This window comes from Diabrotica undecimpunctata, chromosome 9 (assembly GCF_040954645.1).
Source record: "Diabrotica undecimpunctata isolate CICGRU chromosome 9, icDiaUnde3, whole genome shotgun sequence".
In the NCBI taxonomy this organism is placed as follows: domain Eukaryota; kingdom Metazoa; phylum Arthropoda; class Insecta; order Coleoptera; family Chrysomelidae; genus Diabrotica; species Diabrotica undecimpunctata.
In genome coordinates this window covers 14,846,517-14,861,883 of record NC_092811.1, presented here as the reverse complement: position 1 = coordinate 14,861,883, position 15,367 = coordinate 14,846,517, and the positions used below count along the sequence as shown (strand labels likewise).

Sequence of the window (15,367 nt, the reverse complement as noted above, 5' to 3'; positions counted from 1 at the left end):
ATGATTTAACCTTTCTCCAAAAATCGTTCTTTGGGAATAGCTGTAAAAAGTTTTGAAGACAACATGTCACCCTGTCCGATGTTTCATTCGATATTGGATTTATATGTGGAATAATGTAATTTTATAGTCTTTTTTGTACTTATATGCCATAGATCAGATTTGAATAGCGATAGGAGCATTTGGCATTAATACTATTCAATTCAATGGTGTCAGAAGTCTTGTGAAAATTGATGAAAGCTGGAATTAAAGATCTGTTGTACATGGCAAAATTTCTGTTAGAAAATCCTGAGCTAAACTCAGCTTATTTTTTTTGATTCATAGAAGATTAGTCGATGATACAGTGGTTATTATATAGTTTTTATTGAAAACTACTTACAAAAGAAGAAAAACAAGCCAAAGACCAAGACGAGGAAGTCAATCGTCTGAGGTGGCCAAACGAAAAAAAAAAGAGGAGATGGAATTCCCACCACTATGTATGGTGGAGGAAGTAGAGGGCCAATATTATCCCGTCCTTGACGATCTTAGAGACCTGCCTCTGCAATGTTAAATCAGAAAAAGCCACAACATCTATCGCGGAATGACGCTGTTCGGCAGACGAAGGCTGGATATCACCAACAAAGGAACAAGGAACGAGATAGAGGAAAGCCTCCAATGTGAATTCACAATAGAAATATGCAACATATTATCAGGTGAAAGGAGAACAACAGAAAATTAATAGCCACACAATCATTGTTAACAAAAAATCTACGAGTCTACCATGATTTTGAAGATGCAAATCACCTAGAATAAGACGAAACAGTTAGAGCCATCCATCTATTACTGGCCAACGCTAACCAAAGACATTCGAAGTTACTTCATATCCTGTATCACATATACCACAATAAAGGCAGCCGCAAAACAATCATCAGCACTCATCATTCTCAGCAAGAATTCCGTTGAAGTTTAACCACCAAAGGAAAGACAGGACGAGATCTGCAACCGCTGAGGAAAACCGATGACAATCATCACATACACGCTATCCTCTCAACAGCATCGTTAAACACGTATCATCTTTGAATTACCTAATCTTTAAACAGCAGTAGTTTACTTAAGACTTAGAATCCGAATGCTACGCTGCTATATCTTTCTTTACTGCTGCGAGAGCTGAATCCTCAACCACTTGAACAAACACTGAAGTTCTGAATAGAATGTGTAAGAACAAAAAGCTGATAGCAATAATCAAAGAGCGTAAGCGTAAGAGTGTACAACGGCTACCTAATGATTGAGAATAGATATGAATTACTTCAGTTGATCAGAGAGGCAAAAAATCAAGAAACCAATAAGGAGAAGACAGATTTTCTGACTAAAAAATCTACTTTGATGGTTTACGAGAAGATGGCTCAATAAAAATAAATAGTCCAGTTTGATTTCCAATACTATACATCCTTTAGCTTAGGTATTTTAAGGGTATAAACCGTGGTAATGACTCTCATACAACTCAGTGCATAATTTTTCTACTGTCTTTAACCTCAGGTGATAATGTTTACGATACATTCAATTAACTGGATGACATTTGAAAACTTTACTAATATTTTATTATTATTTACAGATATACTACAAAATGTTATTTAACACCAAAGACTGTTCCCTATTGGTACAACGAAAATCTACTTCTTTTCTTAAATTCCACAAAAAGGATATATGAAGAGAGAATATATTGCAAGGTTAGTATATTATCTATCTATTACTCGTAAATATAATTAGAATGTGACACACTGTAATTTATATTTTTTTACACTCGTTTAAACTTTTAAATTTATTTAAAGGGTGATGAAATTTTTACAGTGACAGCCTGTGTTTTATTTTACTCAGTAGGTGCATTTTAATATATTCTTTATATTTATGCTTTTATTTTAATTAAGTAATTAAATATTTTTCCTATTTAATTATTTTGTTATTACTTTTCCCATCGAATTGTGCGGCTTGGGCTGTTACACCATATACATTCACTGCCTCTACCCATCTTGGAATTTTACATTTGGTTATTTCCAAAAGCTACTATTTTCTCGTTACTTTTATATGATTGGATAAGTTGAGCACTTGAGTTTTTCAATTATTTCTATGCATCATTAAAAAAAAACAATGCTTTTTTTATTTACAAAAAAACCCGCTTTAAGCTAATAAGGTTATTAGGTGGACGGTAACATTTAATCACACTTTCCTCAGTAAAAAACGAAAGAAGGTTATCTATAGTGTTTTTTGAGTTTAAAAAAATGTCTTTAAGATTGTTTGGTAAAAGGTATTTAATTCTGTGACGATTGAACTTTTCGCAGTTTTCCACTAGCACATGTTTTACCGTAACGGGTGAACCGCACTCATCACAAATTAGACGTTCTTCTTCCTTAAACATATCTCTCTCTCTCTCCAATGGCGCTACAGCCCAAATCGAACCTTGGCCTCCTCCAAACTACGCCTCCAACCTTGTCGGTCCCGCGCCGATCTTCTCCAGGTTCTCACGTCTAGCAAATTTTGCGCGTCCGCTGCCACTTCATCCTCCCATCTTTTCCGTGGCCTTCCTTTTGGTCTTGCGCCCTGCATTTTACTATCAAGGGCTCTTTTCGGCAATTTTTCTGTCTCTATTCTTACTACATGACCAGCCCAGCGAAGTATCTGAAGTTTAACGAGTTCTAAGATCGGTGTCTCTTCGAACAGTTGGTAGAGTTTATGGTTATCCTGGATCTCCATATTCCGTTTTCGTTAATAGATCCAAATATCTTTCTACGGACTTTTCCTTAAACATAGTTTCATGAGAAAACTGGGTATGTCCAAGTCGTAAAAGGGAAATAATTATTTGCTTTTGTCTGGATACCTCAGGTGGTTGCCATGGTCCAATCTTACTTTTATCTCCTGAAGTTTTGATGGTGTGGATTTCCATTTATTGTTCCAGTGCTCGAATAGGTGCTTTATGAAATAGCTTTTTAGATCCATACTTACAGATTGGGGTGATATGGTAATACTGAATTTCTGCCAGTATGCAAACTATTTTTAATCAATACGTTTGGTTATACCAGTGATTCGGTTATCAATGAATTACCATATGCTACCCTATGCTATACCGATTAATGCATATGTGAAGAAAAATTGGGGTAAAAAATCCAGTAACGTCTGCGACAGGAATATATTAGTAAATAATATAAACTCTTATAATCCCCGCGTTAGTCATTACCGTCGAAAAATGCTCCTTTCACTAGATATTTGCAGTCAAGTTTAACAATTGCTTCAATGTTTAATGACTTCAGATTAAAGCACCCAGGTATATGTAAATTTGAAACAGAAAAATGATGAAGACAATGAAAATATCTTTACGCATGCCTCAAATGGATTCATTTTAAAGCTTACTCTAAAACTTTTATAGCCTGAGCTATATTTTGATTTTGAATACAGACATATGCGTATTCTACAGTAGCGCTTAAATTTTTGTCAGCTAACCCTGAACCTTTGCAATGATAGATTAGTTGGGAATACATTGTACACAAAATCAGATGACAGGTACATTTTGAATAATTTGTTGTAGAAAAGGTAAGCATCAAGTAGAAGTTATCTTTCCATCGTTTAACCATCGATAATCCTGTTTCATTTATTTTTATCCCAAATAATTGTGACTCAAGACTTGTAATATCCAGGGCACTTAAAACACTAGAATATACAGACACGGTATCTTTGTATGATCTTCCAATATCTCGTGGCTTTCCAGATTCATGCTCTGACTGTTTAGAATACAAAAACTTTGTAGAAGCAAGCATCACATGCATGGATAATTCGGTTGTATCTTCTACCAAATAAACTCAATGGGAAACACACAAAAAGAAAGCAGATGATGCTAATGGATATAACAAAATTGATGCAGAATTATCAGAAACTAATAAAACCAAGTATTTTTATTTTGATTAGTGAAAAGTATTATTGTAACCAATTATGCCAGGAAACAAAGATGTCTTTTTACAAGTCGTTTGGTTATTTTTAACGAAGTCTTCGCTTCTTTAAAAAAGAAATGAAGTTTCAACATTTCAGTGGTTTGGCATGAAGCATTTGGTGGCAGTGATGCTTCTAATATCATGGATGCAATATATGCTTTAATTAAAGAAGAGCGTGATACGAACAATTTTGTTTCTTGGGCAGATAATTGCAGAGTCCAAAATAAAAACTGGTATTTGTTTACTGCACTAGCGATTATGATAAATAATAATACCCATACCTCTCATGTAAACAACATCACATTCAAATATCTTACCAAAAGTCACACACACATGACTGCTGATGGTGTTCATGGGAACGTTGAGCAACACATTAAAAAAGCATCAGATGTATTTGACTTTCAAGATTTATTGTCTGTTATAAGACAATCACCAAAAAATTTAAATGTACTTAAAGTACAAACGTCATTCAAATGGCAAAAAAAGAAAAGGCAACCCCGAAAGGGAGATAAAAATGATCCTTTGAAAACATTTTTAATAAATCTCATACTAAAAGCTAATTTTTCACGAGGCTCTAGCTCCCTTAAATTCGAAGCCAACTTCGAAGATGAAAACTATCAGGAGCTTGAATTCATGTAAGGTAGGTTAGTGGTGTCAAATTTTCTGCAGAATACCAATGTACGAGGTATACGTAAAAGCAGAAAAGATGAAATAATACAGAAACTTATTCCTTTGATGCCTGAGAACAGAAGATCGTTTTGGCTTTATCGGTATCCAAGGCAGTAGTGGACGATCTCCTCCATAACCGTGGATTGCAGCAATTACAAGACAATGACCATTAAAATGTTTTTAAACCAATTTTTTGTATATTTGTTAAATAAATGTGAATGAAGTATAATTTGTATTACTAAATGTCTTTACAAATTGGGATATTTTATTTTATAATTTTAAGTTTCCCAAATAAAAACACTGTATGGGTTCAAAACCTAGTCAGGAAATAAAACACAGACATAAAAATATTTTGATATAAGATTGAATGGTCGAATAAATAAATTTTAATAAAATAAAAGGCAGATAACGAGCACAGTTTTTATTAAATCTTGCCCAAGTACTTTCTCTCCTAGAGCAGCTTCAGGGGCATTTCGTCAAAACCAGGCTATCCAACAACTTATGGAGAATGTCATAAACATTCTTCTTCTTCTTAGGGTGCCTTTCCGTTCCGAACGTTGGCGATCATTCTGGCTATGATGACTTTGTTGGTTGCTATACTGAATAGCTGTGTTGAGGTCTTTCTATACCATGCTCTCAGGTTAGCAAGCCAGGGTTATCTTTTTCGTCCTGGGGCCCTTTTTCCTTCAATTTTACCTTGCAAAATGCATTGAAGTAGCTCGTATCTGTCTTGATTTCTCATTATATGTCCCAAGTACTGCAGCTTACGGCCTTTCACAATGTTGACCAAATCCGCGGTTGTGTTCATCCTCCGCAGTACTTCTTCATTGGTGACTTTCTCTGTCCATGGTATCTTCAGGATCCTTCTGTATAACCATAACTCAAAAGCCTGAAGTTTTGATAGAGTTTCCGCCTTCAATGTCCACGTTTCTACTCCGTACAGAAGCACTGAGTACACGTAATATTTAAGGAGCCTTATTTTTGTTTCTAGGGTGAGGTCATGGCTCTTGAACGCAGAGCTCATAGTCAAGAATGCACTTTTTGCCTTTCCGATGCGACATTTAATCTCTTGGGTATTGTCCCACTACTCTTTGATTATAGTTCCCAAGTACCTAGTTGTACTGTGAGACACGTTCAATTCTCATTTGGTTCACATACAGATTTGCTCCAGTTATGTTTTCCTTGCTGATGATCATTAGCTTGGTTTTGCTGGTGTTTATATCCAGTCCATATGTTCTACTTGTTTCCGTTAATTTGTTCATTAAGTTTTGCAGCCTTTTTATGGTATTGAAAAACACTATTGTATCATCTGCATACCGCAGGTTATTGAGCTTGACTTTATTTATTGAGATGCCTTTATCAATATATTTTAGAGCCTCTTCAAAAATGTGCTCCGAGTACAGATTGAATATCAGGGGTGAAATTATGCACCCCTGTCTTACTCCTTTTAAGATTTTGAGCTGATCTGTATATTCTCCATCTATTCGGAGTACCGGTGATTGATTCCAATACAGGTTAGCTATTATTTTTAGGTCTTTTTCGTCAATCCTTGTCCTCTTCAGCACTTCCTTCATTTGTTTATGCCTGACTATCGAAAGCCTTCTGGTAGTCAATCAGGCATGCAAAAACATTACAGCTGACATCTCTACATTTCTGAAACAATACCTGCGCGCTAAATAAAGCTTCCCTCGTACCAACGGCGTTCACAAATCCAAACTGATTGGGTGCAATTTGTTCCTCGCATTTCCGGTAGATTATTTTGTGAATGACTTTTAGAAAAATTAAAAGGACACAAGGACAAACAGTTTAAAAATTATTAAAAATCGACGAAGCTACATATTGGTTGGCTTCAGGAAGATGGGCAAGATTTAATAAAAATTGTCCTCGATATCTGCCTTTTATTTGATTAAAATTAAAGTAAAAATATTTACTAAAATAAAACTTATGTTATATTAATGTGTGGTCAATTATATTTCAAGCAAAGTAGAAATTTGAAAAGTTGAGTCCTTCATGTTTCCTGCTCTGGTGAACAATTTTTGAATTGGCACTTATAGTGTTTTTACTTGTATTCACTTCCTTAACAATTTTTGGAAAATTTCACAATACCTACAAAAGCGTTTCAATCACGCGTACTAATTGATAATCTATATTTCAGGAAAAGTTCTTCCCACTGAAATGGTCAGAAAGAATGTGGACAGAAGTAATGCATAAAGAACGGCCCACGCATTTTGTTTCATCCGTGGATATTCCCGTACCAGATATTTTTATACCTTTAGGACAAGTTGCTGCATGAGCTGTATAGATACCAAAGATTATTATGTATAATGAACTTCCTTACATTCCTTAGTATAAAACAGTTACCAGTATATAAATAGCCATATGAAATCTGATGTAATAGTTTTTTGCCATTTATTATAATTAATGTATGTTACGGGATTAAAAAATAAAACACAATAAAATATTTTTAAAAGTTTTTTTCTATCTTTGAAAATGTAGTTAATTTTCTCACCATATGTATTTAGTATTTATTTAGTATTTCTCACCATTTACCTGCGTAGAGCAAGCGGTAGGATGCTTGACTCGCAAGCCGGTGGTCCGGGGTTCGAATCCCACCGCCGGCAAGAACATCTAGACATTTTAAAAATGTCTATAGGCCCCAGGTCGACTCAGCCTGAATAAAAATGAGTACCTTGGGTAAAACCAGGGGTAATAATAGACGGTTGAAGCGTAGCACTGGCCATGTTACCTTCCTTGTATACCGTAGGCCCTAGATATAGCAGACTACCCTGCTATACTCCCAAAGCCGCGACAGCGGTATAAAACGGGAGACTATTATTATTATTATTATTATTATTATGTATTTAGTTCCGTTTTAGTGCAGAGTATAACTAATTTATTTCTTTGTTTTCTGATTGTAGATTGTAGGTTAGGAAAGACTGGCAAATCTTTTATGTATCGTCTACGTCTATGTTGGTTCCATCAAATCTAGGCTCCTTATAAAGTCTTTTATTCATTTAGAAGCTATGTTTATATTTGTTATTTTGTCAGGTTCTAAAAAGACATTTTCTGAATACTTTTTGCCGTTGGTGGAGGAGAACCGCTCGCACGTGCAGATTATTTGGTAGCACTCTTCACTTTGCCTATTTTTACAGAGATAATATATGAGCGAGCAGTGTCCAGTGAGAATATCTCTAATTTTAGAATCCTCGGTTTATACTGTCATGAAATGATATGTGTCAATCCTATATTCACTTGTTTTTTCGAGGATCTGTCGTAGAACAAATTCTGGTCTATTGTTGACTTCTGCCTGCAGAAGCCACATTGGTATTTGCTATTTTTTTCAGCGCGTGATCTAAGCCTTTCATAAAATACGTTGGACAATATTTTGTATGCTGAGTTCAATAGCGTGATTTCACGGTAGTTTCCACATTCCAACTGGTTTCCTTTCTTACAAAATGGTACATTAATAACGCTATTCCATTCCGCTGGTTATGCAACGATATCCTTTGTTATCAGCTCATGTATTATTTTTAGTAATGCTTCTTTTTTTACATTTAGTAGCTCTGATGCTATTTGATCCGATCCCGGTGATTTATTATTCCTTAGTATATCTACTGCAAGAACAAGAACAAGAACGGGGTTGATTTGATCCTGACGAGCATATTTGATGATACTCGTAAATCAAAAATTTAAATGTGCAGAGGAGTGATAACTCGGTTGTTACAATGTGCAGTACCCATTTTAATGCTCTACCACTCAAAAATATAGACCGATAGAACAGAAAAGACAAAAAATAAATCAACGTTAGCCAACTTCACTTCATTTCGTTATACAACAAATATGTGGCTGGCGTCGCATCGATTTACAGGATCCCATTATTGCAAATTATCGTTTCGGAATTGTGGATAAAAATGGGGTGGCCCATATTTTTAATTACTATGTGACAGTGCATTAGTGAATGCATGGAAATTGCATAATATTGTTAATAATACAAAAATCTAACAGTAGAGTTCAAATGTCATGTATCTTTGAAACTATTGAAAAGCAAACACATCGCTAAAACTCAAACGTCACAAGCTCTTTTATGTCAATAAAAATGCTTTTAATAAATTAAATGTCGTTTTACTTCATTATTTTTCCCAATGGTGCCATAACACATCATCAAAATTTTCAGTAAAAAAATTTTTTTTTTCACAGAAAGAAAATTGTAGCCTTTTTTAATAACGTAATAATAATAAGGAAGGTATGGAGCGGGTAGGAACTCCTCTGGATAGTCCTATCTGGGAAAATAAATCAATCCCTGCCCTTCGCAGATTCCAGGTGTTTCCTCACCCGGGAAACTAGTACCTGCTTAGGGTCCCTTGTCCAGGGTCACAGATGAAGTCCACAACGGCAGCCACGGCGGAGAAGAATTCCTTCGGTACGGTGTGGATGGCGGAAGTGGCAATCCCTTGATTTTAGGGATTATATAGAATCACTACATGTGATGAAGGGCAGCAGCGATCATCAATACCAGCTCAAGGCGTAGGGGAAATAATCCTGGATCGGCTTGAAACTGGGCTATCACAAGCATGACTGGAGCAGTTTAAATGATTGTGATACTGCGATGGGAAGGCAACGGGAAACTACCCCATTATAATTCCCTAGTTCAATCATAATGGCACCATCAGACGATAAGAAAAGGTATACTGATCATGGTCATCGGACACCAAGATCCGGCAGGAGAACACAAGCACACAGGGCTTCCCAGGCCGTTATTCAGCGAAATCCCTGTGATAAAGGAAAAGAAATCAGAATAAAATCAGGTATCAGAATAGGCACATGGAATGTGAGAAGTCTCTACGAGACAGGTAAGATACAAAACACCATACGTGAGATGATAAGGCTCAATATACCAGTTCTTGTGTAAGCGAAATGCGGTGGCCAGGGACTGGTAAATGTAACATAGACGATCACGATGTATTTTATTCCGGAGAAGAAGGCACTAACCACCGGAATTGCGTCGCATTCATTGTACATAAAGAAATCTCTTCCTGTATTAAGTCTGTAAGTTACATTTCGGACAGAGTCATCGTGATGCAATTAAACTCAAAACCAGTAGATATAAATCTGGTCCAAGTTTATGCGCCCACAGCCAGCAGTAGTGAAGATGACATAGAGAATTTTTATGATGGTATAAAGAAGGTAATGAGTCAGCTGAAAAACAAAGACATTACTATAATAATGGGCGATTTCAATGTCAAAGTAGGAAAAGGTAGACAAGGAAACATTATAGGGAATTTTGGACTTGGACAACGTAATGACAGAGGAGACCGTTTTGTAGAATTCTGCGTAGAGAACAATCTTTGTGTGACAAATACATTCTTCAAACGACCAAAGCGTCGTTTATATACTTGGAAGTCACCAGCAGATACTAAAGAAAAGATCATAAGAAATCAGATCGATTATATAACAATTAACGAGAGATACCAAAATTCAATTAAAAATAAATAAAACACTACCTGAAGCCGATGTCCCCTCAGATCATAACTTATTAATCAGTGACATAAAACTCAAACTTAAATAAAACGCCAACAACCGACTAACCGAATAAACACTGACTGTATTCAAAATAATAGTCATGAAATTACACAAGAGATAAAAAAAAGTTCGAAAAATCGAAAGAAACACATGACGTCGAAGACCACTGGAATCATGTCAAAAGCATTATGCAAGAAACCACTAAAAAGTATAAAACTATTAATAATCGCAAACAACAATGGATGACTGATGAAATATTGGGACTAATGGAAAGCAGGCGAAAACAGAAAAATAAAAACACTGAAGAATACAATAAAATTCATAAAGAAATTAGAACGAAAATCCGGGATGCAAAGGAAAAATGGTACAGCAACAAATGTCTTAAAATAGAAGAACTGCAGAAAAAGAATCACACGTTTAATATGTACAAAAAGGTGAAAGAAATAACTGGAATATATAGATCAACTGCAAGTAGTTGACTTGATAAACAAGGAAATATTATAGTCAATGAACAAGACAGATTAGAGAGGTGGAAAGAATGTATTAAGGAGATGTTTGATGACGATAGAACAGAAATTCAAATCAAAAACATATCGACTGGTCCAAACATAACACTTCATGAAATGGAAAGAGCTATCAAGCTATAAAGAATAGGAAAGCAACCGGTCCTGATGAAATTCCAAACGAAATAATCAAACTGCTCGACGATAAGGACAAACATTCTCTTCTAAGCCTCTTTAATAAAATATACGAAACAGGACATATACCAACAGACTGGCTACTGTCAACATTTGTAATGATACCGAAAAAATAAATGTCAAACAGTGTGGCGATCATCGCACTATCAGTCTGATGAGTCACGTACTGAAAATTTTCCTAAAAATACTGCACTCGAGAATTTACAACAAAATAGAAGTTCAACTAGGTGAAACATAATTTGGTTGCAGAAACAACCTCGGAACCAGAGAAGCACTCTTCAGTTTGCAGGTCATGGTTAAAAGATATAGAGATATAGAACAATCAGTATATATGTGTTTTATGGACTTCGAAAAGGCCTTTGACCGAGTAAACCATGACAAACTTATAGGTGTCTTGCAACACTTGGGAAATCATGACCGAAATTCTAATTAATAGAGATATTACGTTAAACCTTAAAATCAGATTAATACGCTTCTACATATTCTCCACATTGCTGTATGGTATGGAGAGTTGGACCCTTACAAAGACATTAATAAAAAAAATTAGAGGCCTTTGAGATGTGGATTTATCGACGAGTATTGCGGATGAGTTGGGTTGATCGAATAAGAAATGAAATAGTTTTACATCGAATGAAAAAGAGCACAGAAATAACAAAAACGATAAAAATTCGAAAGTTACAATATTTCGGTAATGTAATGAGACATCCAGAGAGATATAACTTTCTACACCTCATAATACAGGATAAGATCGCCGAAAGGAGAGGCCCAGGCCGACGAAGAACATTCTGGCTCCGAAATCTCCGAGAATGGTATGAAGAGACCACCGCTAATTTATTTAGAACCGCCGTAAACAAAGCTATTATTGCCAATATGATCGCCAACGTTCAATAATAGGACAGGGTACTGAAAGAAGAAGAAGAATAATAAAAAATTAAACTTAAAATGTTACGACAACTTAATCCCTTAAGATTACATGGATTATTCTATCACTGTCAAAATTAGAAGGGATTTAAAAAAGAGGATAGTAAATAAGTCAAGAAATGTCAGCGGCTTATTCTATGGAATTCTCATAGCGGAACTTTAGTGACGACACAATAATCCACTGAATTATTCAATGTTTTGCATTCAATTCAATGTATTTTAAGTAATTTACAAAATTTTGTCTTTCACTTGGAAAGTGTTAACTCCTACAAAGTTCTAAAAAACAACCTTAATATCCCATATTAAGTATATATATATATATATATATATATATATATATATATATATATATATATATATATATATATATATATATATATATATGTATATATATATATATATATATATATATATATATCGCTCATTGACAACGTTTATCAGTAAGTTTCTTATCAGCATGAAGAAATGAGTTTCTTCAAATTAATATCGAACCTAAAGCTTTATAGTAAAGAATATTATTTCTTTGGCCAGATCCATGAAAGTGGACTGTATGATAATATTGTAGGTATAGGAACATAATCGATAACTGAATAGATAAATTGATTACCGAGTAGTTACAGGAACCGGAAAACGATGAGTGCCAGATTAAAATATTTAGACCTTCTAAGGCTATAGCGGGATAAGATGGTTAAAAGTGCCGCCGCACCGATCAGCACCGCGACTTGTGTTTTTAGTAAAGCATATAGAAACATGACTTCATACAAATTTTTAGCTTCCCAGAGCCCATAGAACTTCTTAAATCTAAAAAAGAAGCTTTTTTCGACTTTATTTTTTTTTTTTGACGCAATTTTGCTTTAAAAAATCTGAAAAAAATCATGAAGATTTATCTTTAGAATACAAAATAGCCTGATTTTTTTAAAATTTTTGTATTAAAAATTGAGCTCAGGAAAAATTATTGAAATTATCAATAATTTTTTAGGTTATGTTAATAATTTTTGGCTAACTTTTAAATAGTATTTTTTTCTTTTAAATGGCAAAGACAGAATTTTTAATTTCTGAGCGAAAACCATCGAAAAATTAAAAAAAAACCGCCTTTTTATTCATTTATTTGCACATAACCTCAAAACTCAGTTGGTAGGTCAACATTTTTTCTTTCACATTATTAAAATTCATTGTAAAAGTCCTCATTTAACTCTTTCATAAAGATAAAATTCGAAAATACCACGTTTTTTTTTATCCTTTTCGCACTTTTTTCTACCTCGAAATCAGATAGTTAGATGTATGGTTTTCCATCTATTTTCTTGCTATGAATCATCATTGTAAAAATAATTATTTTTAACTTACAAATTCTGAAAATTATTTACAAAATTAATTACAAATTGCAAAAAAATGGTGATTTTCTAATATTTTCTCACTTTATTGGCTCATAACCTTAAAATCTAGTAGCTAAATGATCGAATTTACGCGTATTTTTGATCGCCCCTTCAATTTTATTATACCACTTGTCTTTTTTTTTTAAATAGTCAAAACTCGAAAAAAAAAATGATAGAGCACGCCTATGGGAGATATCATCCCTTTGTCCTAAAATCCGTTGCGCGTTAATATCGAAAATCTCGAGTCATATTGAAATTCTCGAAGTAGTTGGTCAAATCAAAGTTTAGAGTTGAATATTATAATTGCCATATATCCTATAGGCGCGCGTATCTTACTCTATGGACTAACACAGTCAAAGCGATACGAGGCGATGGCGAGACGAAGGCGATACGAAGGCGACACTAAGACGAAAGCAGTGGCGACAATAGCAATGTCTGCTACGCGCATGATCCGTAACCATGACAACGACAATGGGAGTATGCGCGTTGCAGACATTGTTTTTGTCGTCGCTGCTTTCGCCTTGGTGTTGGTGTCGCCTTCGTACTGTCTTAGTCTTATTATCAAATAATCCTCTTCTTCTAAAATTCGTTGCAATATTATCGAGAATCTCGAAAACTATCAATCACACGGAGAAGTATCGAAAGAATCGAGTATATTAAAGTTATCACATAGGCGGGCGTATGCGTCCGCTATCAGTTACTATATTCTAGAACTGTCGCAGAAGAGTGTCGCATTTACTAGTGTAAATTGTATTTGTATGAAGTCATGTTGCTATATGCTTTATTGAAAGTACAAGTCGCGGTGCGGGGGCACTTTTGACCATCTTATCCCGCTATAGCCTTTAGAAGAAAAAACATAAAATAATTTTTTTTTTCATTAATCAAAGGATCTGAGCAAAGCTAATTGTAAAAATATCCATGACGGAGTTCCTTTTTTATAAAATAAAACCTGTTTGTCATTTCGGTCATCTCCTAGTCACTTTACAGTTTTTGCTTCAATTAAATCAGCAACTTTACTAATTAACTATTTTCAAAGTACGTTCAAAGTATACTTCTTGGATATGTATCTTTTCAGATTTTTAAACTTCTTCACCCCTTTTTTATTTAATTATTGTGTTTGTTAAATCTCTCCTGAATTCAAAAAAAGCAATATTTTACAAAACTTTCCCACAAAGCTGAAGCATATATATTTAAAACTTCTAAATGCATTCAATTATACTAGCCCTTGTATTGATCGGCATGCTTGCTCATATTTTCTTTCTGATTGGCGATTAATTTATTTAATTTAATAAATTATTTTAGAAACCAAGAAGCTTTCTAAGGGCTGTTTATATTCTGATTCGCAGTCACTAATGTTATTTTTCAAATATCCTCTAATTGACATTGAAATAAATTTTTGTCTGAAACGATTGATGCAAGCAATCAACCAAATAATGCCAAAATTTCTTGTTTATTTAACGGATTCGCGATTTTTATGCAGGGTTAATATTTTAGGGTAAAAACGCAACTTCCATTCCACCTTTAAAACAAAGAATTTCCATTATATTAATCTGTCAATATTATTAAATTGTATAAAATCTTTTTTTTTCGGTTCAAGCCCTACTCAAGTTATTAATATACTGCATATCCGTCCTCAACTTATTGTGTTATGTAAATTTGTGACCGTTCTGCTCGACTTTTATCTTTATCTTAAAACTGGTATTTCCAATATGGATAGTACAGGGTAGAGAAAAAAGGTTTTGTCTGATCGTATCATAATTTTAGCATTTTTGGAAAACATCAATGTTTCCTTACATAAAGTGGTTCTAGGCAACGAAAAATATATCGGTTTGGACAGTTTTTTTCTTTATTTATTGCAATTTCCAATCGGATTAATAAATACTTGGTTAAATTAGTAAATAGGATTTAAGACGAATAGCTTGTCTTTATTAATGGTTTACTGTAACTCTCTTAGTTTTCTGGGATAGTATTTTAAGCCATTATGTTGCTGGTGGGTTTTAAATTTAATAAATATTTTTCACAAACCGCGACAAAAATAATGATTAAATAGTAAACTTTTATACTTAGCTCAAAAATATATTACAACTCAACTTAGAGACAAAACGGTAATCACGAGGAGATTCTAACGCCAAAATGGGCGAAAGTAAACGTAGATCCATAGTAGGACCATACGTTGCTTTTTAAAATGACAGAGGTAATTGACTTGAAAAATTCTACTAAAAACATGAGCTAG

The 15,367-nt window shown here is 34.2% G+C and overlaps 1 protein-coding gene across 1 annotated transcript in view; it reads left to right on the top strand.

The window, feature by feature from the left end:
• LOC140450297 (uncharacterized) overlaps window positions 1-7,085 on the top strand; it is a 41,349-nt gene extending 34,264 nt beyond the window's left edge. Inside the window, exons 3-4 of the mRNA XM_072543841.1 lie at window positions 1,589-1,703; window positions 6,778-7,085. Of these exons, the coding sequence (XP_072399942.1) occupies window positions 1,589-1,703; window positions 6,778-6,915 (253 nt within the window). The 3' untranslated portion in view covers window positions 6,916-7,085. The remainder of the gene's footprint in view (window positions 1-1,588; window positions 1,704-6,777) is intronic.
• The last annotated feature ends 8,282 nt before the right edge of the window (window positions 7,086-15,367 follow it).